Source organism: Vanessa cardui, chromosome 5, assembly GCF_905220365.1.
Source record: "Vanessa cardui chromosome 5, ilVanCard2.1, whole genome shotgun sequence".
In the NCBI taxonomy this organism is placed as follows: Eukaryota; Metazoa; Arthropoda; class Insecta; order Lepidoptera; family Nymphalidae; genus Vanessa; species Vanessa cardui.
The window spans coordinates 12,075,673-12,087,219 of record NC_061127.1 but is presented as its reverse complement, the minus strand read 5'-3'; the positions used below and the strand labels follow the sequence as shown (position 1 = coordinate 12,087,219).

Here is an 11,547-nt window from a genome sequence, read left to right as displayed (position 1 = left end):
TTAAGACGTTGCATGAGATTTAATGATCAATTTATTTTGTAATTATCAAATCAGCATTAGCATACAACTACATTCATATGTTAGGTTGTATAATTTACAGTACTTTTATTAAAATTAGGCTATCTTAATATGCGAAATTTTTACTGCTGCTTATGACAGTACCTAATAACCTTGGGAAGTAAGATATTATATCACTTTCTGATGTTGTTACACTGGCTCAGTCACTCTTTAAAAGAGAAAAAAACAATATTAACTTTTTTTTTCGCGATGGAATATATGATGAGTGCACAAAGCTCAAAAAAGGTTTTATGGACTTTCCGTTGATATACGATATATTAAAAAAAAAAGAATAGTAGAGCGCTATTCATTGATGTTACATAACGTAACCATACGATAACAATTGTTTATCTTAAGCGGTAATGTTTAGTTTTGTTTTTTACTAACCCATTCATATAACCTATTCATTAATCGGTTAGGCATATTTTTTAAATTTAATTTATGTATTTTTAGTTGGTACTAGTTTAATTTAAAAAAAATATTTTTTTTTAATTAGTTAATACTGAAATTATCTTTGATCGTTCAAAAATAAATAAAAGAATAATTTTGATGTCGTACTTAATTAAAGTATATATATTAAAATAAGTACGGCTAGCTTGTAAAGCAAAAATTCAATGACGTAGATAAATAATAATATTGGACAATAAAACGTAAATTGTAATTGCATCAATGATTAGTAAGTGCTGCTTAAATAAATTATCATAATATATGTACTTAATTTTCCGCAATAAAAACCGTTTGGGAATTTCTGTTTACATGTAGAGTTTTTATACATTATTGGATTATTAAAATTTATTTAAAATTCTGACGGGATTCTACTTGATGGTTAGAAATAATAACCATCGCTTACGTCATCAGTTCATCTCAGGAACTAAGATTATTTTATATCCATAGTTACACTGACTCACTAGATTGGGTGGGTTAGTGTAACTAAGTGGTGGTGGTACGTCTCCACAAGTGGAGATAGAGTCAATGAGGATTAACTTAAAATAACTACTTATATATGTATAATTAAAGCGGGTTTCAAATATGGTGGATTTATATAATACATTAATTATATTATGTACGACGATATACGACATATGTATTTATCTGAAATAACCCTTTGCTCTCAGCTTTATAAATAATTTATTATTTATTTATTACGTATTTTATATTGTATATCTTATGTAGTACATCATAATATAAAGATCTTGTTTATTTATCATTAACACTGTATTAATTATTAATTTATTACCGTAGAGTCCAGCTGCTAAGATCCTACTCTAGCGTGGGATCCTTCTGGCGTGCTGTCAAATTTATATAAACAAATATTACATTTATTTTAGACGCCAAAATTGTGTGAAAGACGATATGTATATGTTTATATATATGACGATATGTTTAGAAAGAATGTTCCTTGTGAGATAACGTGTGACAGAGAAGTATGGAAAGAGAAGACATGCTGCGCAGACCTTAAATAAAATTAGGATAAGGGCAGAGAGTGATGCCACCAACGCCAAATTTTTATTTTTATTAATCATGTGCTGTTTATCCTAAACATTTTTTTTTTTTTAATCTGGATATGTAACTTTTTTAAATAAAGTGCGTAATAGTTCAGTATTAAAGCTATGCGTCTAACGTAATTGACCTTTCTGTAGCAGTACTTGAAATTAATGTAACTTTACTTAGTAAGGAAGCAATTAATGTTTTAAAATTCCATTTTATTATATTTTTATTTGTGCAGCACAATCAGTTGCAAATAAATTTGTAGCCCATATTATTTTTATATATAACATTATTTAATAATTTATTGAACTTTTCCGTTGATAATTATGACTAAAAGTATATTTTTTAATATTTTAATTGAATGGTCTTTAGTAACTCTTTTGTTATTGTGATTTATTTAATGATATTAAGCTATCTGTATTCATTTTAACATTAACAACATTATTAATCTTAACAATATGTTTTAGTATACCAACCAACCTAACTCTTTAATTTAAATGTGTACTTATTGGAATTTGTAGAGATATTCCATTCTTGTGTTGCCGTGGGCTGTATAAAACTATTACTAGTTACAATTATTTATTAGAAATTAAAACTTAAATCTACAGGGTTTGATTATGAAGATATGTTGAAAGGCAACCAAATAGTCCTTAAAAAATATACATTCTATACTTATATACAAATCGGCCGACAACTTAACTGAAAGAAAATATTTGTTAACCGAAAATGTCCTTTATGTAACAACAATATGTTGAAAATTATTATTGATAAACACTGCAAGTCATTCATTATAATATTAATAAAATAAAGGTCATTTTTAAATAAAGGTTCCTTTTTTTGTAACAAACCACACAGGAAAATTATTTTACTTTGTGTAAGAAAAGGTAGACATGTTTATGGAAGTCTTTGATCATTACTTTGTTCAAAGTATATAACCAAAATACATATAATGACGACGCTGCTAACAATATGAACAATAGTTCATTAGATTCGAAATCACCTCAGAAAATTATAATTTGAAGGCTACACAACACATGATAACATAAGAGGAAAAGAAAACAGCTTACGGTTTTTTTGCTCATATCTCAATAACAATTTTTTGTGTTCCAGCTGCCGAAATTATATCTCTGTTATTAAAAAAAAAATATTGTTTTAAAATAAAATTTTCGTATCATCTAGATACATCTTCTACATTCTTGTTAAATATTAATAAACATGATTTTCTTATTCCCGTTGATACAAATAACAAACAAAAATAAAAGGTTTAAATAATTAACATATAATTTTTGGGCGTTTGGAGCTGTATTTATTATTTAATAAGATCACGCGATAAATATTTATTATTTGTTTATTAAATAAATATTGGAAAACATCATATACATTAAAATTCTGAATTATAATTTTTAATTCGGCATTATGTTCTGTTGTAGGAACATAACTTCACATTTGTAAATACAAAGAACTCGACTTTAATCTGCCGAGTTCAGCAAATTAAATAGTCCATAAGAACCATATTGCTGTTAAATCTAACATCTGAGACTTTAAGTGTTTGTATAAAACGAAATACTTTTCGAATCAATTACGTATAACTTAAATATAAAAAAAATATGTTGTGAGCTGGCAGCCCCGAATGTCATGTGTCAGTTTCAAGACTATTTCAAGTGATAGATGTCATTGTCATTGTTACAATCACTTTGTGGGTAAATACGAACACGTTTCAAGAATTTTTTGTTATAAAGGTTAAAAGACATTAGAAATGGTAAATATTAGTGAAAGTGCTGTAGAAAATATTGGAAGGGTGCTGAACGATCCGCAGAGGCCCATGAAAGAGCGTTTTCGGGCTCTTTTTACACTCCGAAACTTGGGAGGCGAAACAGCAATAAAATGTATAAGCGATTGCTTTAAAGATGAATCAGTTTTATTAAAACATGAGCTAGCATATTGCTTGGGTCAAATGCAAGATGTAAAAGCAGTGCCTATTCTTAAAAGCGTTTTAGCAGACACAAATCAAGATCCGATAGTTCGACACGAAGCCGGTAGGTATTGCCTTATTTATTATCGCATTGTTTTTCTCACGTACGAGATATGGATTATAAGATTAGTAGCGGAAGTATTAGGGACGCTCCCTAAATTTGAATCAACCTTTTTTTTAACTTTAGTTAAGATTCAAATAAAATAAAAAAATTTAAAAACATTTATGAATTACTGAAACATCTTTTATTCATTATCAAACTCATATTATTTTAATAATTTTATGAGATATATTTTTGATTTTTCAATAAAATTTTCAGGTGAGGCACTAGGTGCCATTGGAGATACAGGCCTTCAAGAATTACTTGAAAAATATCAATATGACTCGGCTATAGAAGTAGCAGAGACATGTCAAATAGCATTACAGAGATTAAAATGGATTGCAGAAAAAAAAACTAAAGAAAATAATTTATCACAAAGTCGTTACGCTTCAATTGATCCTGCACCTCCCAGTGAAGAAGTTAATATTGATGAGTTACAAAAAACAATGATGGATGAAAATAAAACGTTATTTGAGCGTTATAGAGCAATGTTTAGTTTACGCAACTTAGGGACTACAGAAAGTATTAATGCTTTAGGGGAAGGTAATTATAATCTTTTGTATATTTATAATATATCTTATTATACAATACAAGATAATAAAACAGAAAAATGCTTACAATTAATTAATCTGCAATACAAGAAAAATTAAATATACTTGCAATAGACAGTAGAAATAAAATCAATTTTATAGAGAGAAAACTAATTTTACATGCAATAAACAGTACACATTAAAAATATATCACTTTTGAAGATATTTTACTATGTACAAACTGGAATTCATAATAAAACCCATAATAGAAATTAGAATGAGCTTTGATATTGCTTTTCAGGTGTAACACACTCTTTCAGTACCACTTGTAGGCAATTTCATGTAATATTGTTCTTTTATGTTGTTTACAATGAATTACTTTAGTATTATTTTTAATCTGCAATGTAGTATATCTAATAAATGTAATACAAAAGAGATACCATTACTTTTCATTACCATATTCTCTTTTTTCAGGCTTTAAAGCGAGTAGTGCACTATTTCGCCATGAAGTCGCCTTTATATTTGGTCAGATGCAAGATGAGCGCAGTGTGCCCTTCCTTAAGAAGACTTTAGAAGATACGACGGAACATGAAATGGTACGTCATGAAGCAGCCGAGGCACTGGGTTCTATAGCAACCGATGAATGCACAGAAGTATTAACAAGGTAAATATTATTATAATACATTGAAATAGTTTATGTATATGCTATAAGGCATTCTATTTGTGTTGATTTTTTTCTTTTCTGCCGATTAAATAATTAAGCATATGTTGCACAATCACAAGTTAATGGCGCTCGCTCAACTTTGCATGACATAATTCACATGTCATCATCATCTATTGAATCTTTTATATATTTTTCTCAATTAATATAAGTAATATATATAAACTACATATAAAGTTTAAAAAATAATAATATTAATTTAGTTATTTCAATTAATTGAATGAACTCAGGTAGAATCCACTTTTTTCTTTTTTAATGATAGCAACATTAAAAAACATAATTGATGTAAAAATTCTTATTACATGTTTTTTATTTAGTTTAATGCTGATATATGCTTTATTATTGTTTGTCTATGAAATGTTTTATTGTTACATATTGTGTTATTATGACTGTACGAGTATAACAAATCAAATTCACATGTACTTTTCAGAATTAGAGCATCACAAGCATTTTATGAATAGTTTTTTTTTATATCACGTTTGACTTTATGTCTGTGGCTTTAATTGAATAAGGCTAATGTTAAAATTATTATTTCAGATATCTCAATGATCCCCGGCCAGTTGTCAGAGAGAGCTGTGAAGTGGCTCTCGACATGTCTGAATATGAGAACAGTCCAGAATTTCAGTATGCAAATACATTGCTCACAGTACAGGGATGATTTTATATGTGTTGTGATATGCCTTTTTTCGTTCTTTCATATAATATTTATTGTAAAACGGAACAGTGAACAGCCTACATAAACAATTATTGTAATCAGTTAGTTAAATTATATTTAATGTCAGAAATTATTAGTACTTATTTCAAAACTGTTCTTTTTTTAGATTATATATTTTTTATTTGTAATAAAATTTTTATTTTATGCTCCTAATGTCATATTGTAATGTTCAATGGTTTTTAAGGCTGATATGACGATAACTTTTCTTTGGTTAGGTAGTGTCTAACAGCTTAGAAGAAACTTTTCGAATTACGGCTAGTGCTCTGGGTTAGACAGAGGGAGAGAAAGGCAGAGCCTGCCTACCGCTGCCGAATCCGTAAGAGAAAGGGATAGACTGGCACTGTAATGCGTTACGTAACGAATAAGTTTACTATCCCATAATAGGTTATCACTTCACAGATTTATGTTTTGTACTAGCTATAATAGCCGGCACAATGTGGATACAAATACGGATGTCAAGTTTTTTTTTTATGTTGTAGGTTGGCGGACGAGCGTATGGGCCAACTGATGGTAAGTGGTCACCATCGCCCATAGACAATGACGCTGTAAGAAATATTAACTATTCCTTACATCGTCAATGTGCCACCAACTTTGGGAACTAAGATGTTTTGTCCCTTGTGCCTGTAGTTACACTCACCCTCTTTTAGCGGTAGAATAACTGATGAGTGGGTGGTACCTACCCAGACGGACTTGGACAAAGCCCTACCACCAAGTTTGCGTATTGGGCCAAATTACAGTCGCCGAATGTCAAGTGATTCGAATAGACGACAAGCATCAATTGACAGAACAATCGTGTGCAGCTACGGTTCTGTAGGTTTTTTCAGTCTCCAAAGATGCCTGACAGTTTACAAGTAGTACATTAGCTAGCTAGCTAGCATTAGGTAGCTTAGTATTTTTGGATTGCCCAGTTCAAGGTTGCAATCACGACTAATACCGGTTACATTTTTTTTTGCAAAAGTACTATGTATACGTGTTCTAGTTTTGCAAAGAATTATATTATAGCAATGTACAGCATGCAAAGAAAAGTTCATGTTGTTTTTTGAGCTAACAACGATACGCCCGTTCTGAGAAAGTCGAAGGGACAAAATTTTGTGATATTTAATGATAATTCTTATCATTAATTTGAAATTATACTACAGTTTTTAACTGAGATGCTTATTTCCGGCTTTAAATTAAGTTTGGCAGAATTTGACGACCGCTACTTTTAAACTTATGTGGGATGTGTGCTGGCTTTCTGCTTTGTTGCCATTGTTGAGACACTATAACGTGTTGATGGTATTAATAGACCCAAAACAAAAATTAATTTATAAAAAAATACTACTTTTGCATACTTACAATAACTGTTTAAATTAAAAGTATTAAAAAATAATCTGTACTTAAATATGCCTAAGTTTGTCATTCATCACAATTTTATTATTATTGCTTATTAATGAATTGCTTTATTAAATATAACGATATTCAATATCTAACAGACGGACCGACAGTCTTCTTTCAAGAAAAATAATATATATGTATATAAAAAAGCTTAAAAAGGCATAATATATTATACAAGCTGTTTCCTGTGTAAGTTTACATTCGGACTTTCAGATTTTATATATAGATAATAATTGTTTATTTGTGTTATTTGGCCACAATCACAGTTACAGAATTATATAAATACATACACAATAAATGAATACGTAAAATACTTTTGTTCATATCTACATTTATGATTAAATAAATAAATTATTTTATATTACAACTGAGTTTTATTTTCAATACGTGTAACTCAAACAATAATAAATATTTTTTAGGTTGGTTTTATAGATTTATATTTTAAACAATTTTATTGATAGCGTTTTATGTTTTCAATAAAATTTTAATATTACAATGTTTTTGTCGAAACTCTCACGATAAATAAAATAACGTTTCTGATTTTAAATATATGATGTAATTATAAAACATTGTACAATGTATATAATTCAATCAGAGTTTGTTATTTGTGTAACAATGAGTTTATTTATATCTGTGGTGAGTATTGATAACGATAAGACTTGTAAAAATGTATTTATTCTGACGTATAGTTATGTTTTTATTTGTTAACTGCAATAAAATGAGAATGATAAAAATACAGATACTAAAATGTTATATTTACATTGATGTCAATGACCATCTCAAATATAAATAAAAATTATCACCATTTGATGATAAATTACAAAAATATGATTAAATGCATTAAATTCGAAAATTAGGTATTTGAAGTATTAACATTCATGTGACTTTTTAAACATTTTTTTTGTAACACACTAACTTATAAATCAGTTACTTTTGCCTGCTGAAAATATTTATTAAAAAAAGTCAATATAATTCTGTCAAGTGAAGTGGTTATTTCCTTTTTTTTAATTATTATATTTATAATTTTTTCTCTAATAAGTAGTATATAGAGCAGTTATTAATGTTGTTATTATTATTTTTTGAATATTATATTAAGTTTTACTTTTTTTTTCTAATAAAATATAAGTCTTTTTTTAGTCGTTAAATGTTTTAGAAGCCGAACAGACTTCCTTCTTCGGTTTCACACATGAAGTTAGTATCAGTACAATTACTTTAGAGTTGATACAGCAACTCGAAAGGCAAGTCTACTTACACGCGAAAGGCGATCGCCGCGTTCGCAGGTATTTTGAATCTTATGACACCCCTTTTACTGGACAGGGAAGAAGGATGGACTACGATTCTAATTACTAGAAAAAAATAATATTAGGGGATATATGAGATAAGGGGATATTATAAAAACCACTATAAATCATACTTTTTATTGAATTTATTTTTCATTTCATTATTTTCCTTATTTTTTCCTTTTTTTCCTCTTTGATTTAATTATTTTGAAAAGTATTTTATTAATTTTTCTTTCATGCATGTCTAGTTAGGTATTAGGTACTATCCACACATTTTTTCGGCCGTCAAACAGTAGTACTCAGTATTGTTGTGTTCCAGTTTGAAGGATGAAGTGAACCAGTGTAAATACAGGCGCAATATATGTAACATCTTAGTTCCCAATTTGGGGCTGTATTGGTGATGTAAGAAATGGTTAATAATTCTTTCAGCGCCATTGTCTATGAGAACTGGTGACCACGTACAATCAAGTATCACATTTGCTCATCTGCCAACCAGTGGCGTAGCGTGTGGTTTAGGTTAGTTAGAAACATTGTAACACTTAGGTCTCTTCAATATAATATATGACATTTTAAATAAGCTATAATTAATAGGGAGCGACAGATTTTCGATTGGCTCCAGACAGCAATAAACCTCGCTATGCCACTGCCGCCAACCTATATAATAAAAAAACAATTACTTTAAGTCCTTTCCGTGGTAAGTACTGCCAACTTACAAATTTGGGCAGCTACTGAGAGTTTGTTGAAAGGAGGTTTCTTAACTCATTAATTAGAAAGAAAGAAAGAAAGAAAGAAAGAACACTTTTATTTGGGACAACATGACACTTGGTACAAATTAAAAAATGAAAATAATAATAAAAAATAATAATAATAATAATTAATTACTAATAAATTATCATTTACACAAAAAAAAAACAAAAGAAATAAAATGAACAATAAAAAAAAAAAAAAGTAACGATTCAAAAACAAATATAAAGAAAAAGAACAACTACAATAAACGTGACGTGTCCCAAATAGGTATACCATTCAGCAATTCAAAGGTGTGGACACCTAATGCTGATTTTCAATGGTACCCTTTTTTTTATATACCTACTGACGGGCGGTGACCCAATTAAAATACAAATACTAAAATTTAAAATAAAGACAATAGACATTACACATATAATTTATTTATAAGATAAATTGCATACATTAAATAATAATTAATTCATTCAATTAAACTACACGCAAATATATTTATATTTTGTATAAAGCAAAACCAGTTATGGAGAAATAGGATCACTGGGAATGTTATTACAATGCCACGTGCGCCGCGCGCCGGTGGTCGCGTGACGCGTGCATTTTACTTGTATTATAATTATAGTGAATTCAGTGGACACAAAAAGAAAAGTACTCGGTGGACGTAAGAGTTTAAGGTATAAATATATTACATATAATAATAAAGTATGTGAGCTTATATTAAAAATAACTAATGAGATACTTTCTTTGATTTCTAGACTACCCAACGATAAAATCAAATAATAAAACCTCATTATTAGCGGCAGTTTTCTCAGCATAACTAACGTATAGTAGTTGGAACAACACCATGCAAGCAGCGGAGCCATACCATTAAGGTAAGATGATATATAATTAATATTTATATACCTAGGTAAAGAAAATTAGATATTAATGTATGTTATATTTTAGTACTATATTAATATATAATCGAAGATCTATTTGGTTATTAAAAAAAAATACAAGTAAAAAAAAATAAATTAAAAAAATAAATAAATAAATAAAATAAAAATTACAAAGTAATTAAGCCGATGTCACGCCATAGTTATGTAACTCGAGAACGAAGCCAATTTTTTAAGATTATGTATATGTAATACTTATATATAACTAATATAAACATATATACATAGAAACACATACAACCATATATATAATTATACATATACACAAATACGAATATATATTTATTATTCCGATTCTAACTGTAGATTAAATAAATATTTTTTGTATTTAATATTAAATGTTTTTATGGTCTTTAGGATCCGAAGCGGAGGGGGGATGTTGTTCCAACACCTCGTTGCTGCGTACCGAAAACTGCCGCGGAATGCTGCTGTGCGGTGTGACGGCACATTCAGCATATAAGATGAAGCTCTCGTTTGGTAACTTCTATTACTTTCATTGGCCCAGCTCAGTTTATTATATAGATATCTAGGCGTTTTATTTTTAATTACACCAAACAACAAGGTTGCAAAGTGCAGTTGCCTACGGTATTCCATCCTCGCTATTCGGGCGTTGTTGAGGTAAGGGGAAACATGTGCGCGAGGCGGTATTTTGAAACAGTACCTTATACATGCATTTTGTACCCGCTGTATAAGATTTTTGGTGCGTGTGAGTAATCTAGGCCCGATGACCGCATCAGCATAATTAAACTTCGAAAGCACTAAAATGTCGCATAATTTTATACGCATATCTTTACTTAGCACGTCCCGGATCTGATATAAGACTTTTAGCCTGTAAAAGCAATTGCGAGCTGTATTTATAGTGTGCTTTTCGAATGTTAATTGCTCGTCGATCAACAAGCCCAAACTTCGTGCTTCCGTGACTCGGTCTATTCTTTCTCCTTTGATATGCAAGAATGGATTTAGGTCATTAATTAAATTGACATGTTTTTTTGTTCCTAAAATTATATATTTGGTTTTTATCGGATTTAAAATGAGATTGTGACAATCTGACCATTCTGAAATACGTTTAAGATCTTCATTTAAATTTCGTATAGCCATATTTGCTTCTGAATTTTTGAAAGATAAGTATATTTGTATATCATCAGCATAAATATGGTAATTACAATGTTTTATATTTTCAACTATTAGAATTAGACGAGTTCGATGGTATATCTAAATGTTTATAAGTTGTAACATCCTTAGGCCTGAAATTTTCGAAAAGTCTTCGAATGCTAGGAAGTTTCTCGTAGCTGGGTTATTAAATTGAATTATGTCACGCTTGAAATTTAATAAGGGATATACGTGTGATGTAATGTTATTACTTCGTCTTATCTCTTAATTAAGGTGACGTGAAACCGTTGACAATTTTCCTCATCGCGGCAAAACATTGCTGTAACCAATTATACTCTTGAATAATTCACGTTCGTCTAATTATATAATTTAAGAATTTTCCATGTAAATTTCAATACGTTGTATAAAGCAGCGACGTGAATGACATTTATGTTAATTATGTTTAATTGTTTATATTCAAATAACATTTTCTTGTTGTATTATACTTATTTAAATATATAATGTTGTCTTAAATTTTCGCGATTATT

The 11,547-nt window shown here is 29.1% G+C and overlaps 1 protein-coding gene and 2 long non-coding RNA genes across 3 annotated transcripts; all 3 read left to right on the top strand.

Annotated features, from left to right (window-relative positions):
• The first annotated feature begins 3,216 nt into the window (after positions 1 to 3,216).
• Positions 3,217 to 5,711, top strand: LOC124529982 (deoxyhypusine hydroxylase). The gene is made up of 4 exons (XM_047103949.1): positions 3,217 to 3,581; positions 3,837 to 4,160; positions 4,622 to 4,811; positions 5,406 to 5,711. Exons 1-4 carry the CDS (start codon positions 3,302 to 3,304, stop codon positions 5,524 to 5,526), a joined length of 915 nt encoding a protein of 304 aa, XP_046959905.1. The 5' UTR covers positions 3,217 to 3,301; the 3' UTR covers positions 5,527 to 5,711.
• A 1,740-nt stretch (positions 5,712 to 7,451) lies between these two features.
• On the top strand, positions 7,452 to 8,382 carry LOC124529584. Its single transcript, XR_006966431.1, has 2 exons — positions 7,452 to 7,593; positions 8,095 to 8,382. It is a non-coding gene; the product is annotated as an uncharacterized LOC124529584 (long non-coding RNA).
• Positions 8,383 to 9,463: 1,081 nt separating this feature from the next.
• Positions 9,464 to 10,965, top strand: LOC124529896. Its single transcript, XR_006966441.1, has 3 exons — positions 9,464 to 9,649; positions 9,731 to 9,847; positions 10,268 to 10,965. It is a non-coding gene; the product is annotated as an uncharacterized LOC124529896 (long non-coding RNA).
• Positions 10,966 to 11,547: the final 582 nt, after the last annotated feature.

Excerpts from the sequence above, each read along its gene's own strand:
- LOC124529982 (XM_047103949.1), top strand. The coding sequence starts at position 3,302 with ATGGTAAATATTAGTGAAAGTGCTGTAGAAAATATTGGAAGGGTGCTG. Across the intron at positions 3,582-3,836 it reads GATAGTTCGACACGAAGCCG|GTGAGGCACTAGGTGCCATT; the intron begins GTAGGTATTGCC and ends TAAAATTTTCAG. Across the intron at positions 4,812-5,405 it reads TGCACAGAAGTATTAACAAG|ATATCTCAATGATCCCCGGC; the intron begins GTAAATATTATT and ends TTATTATTTCAG.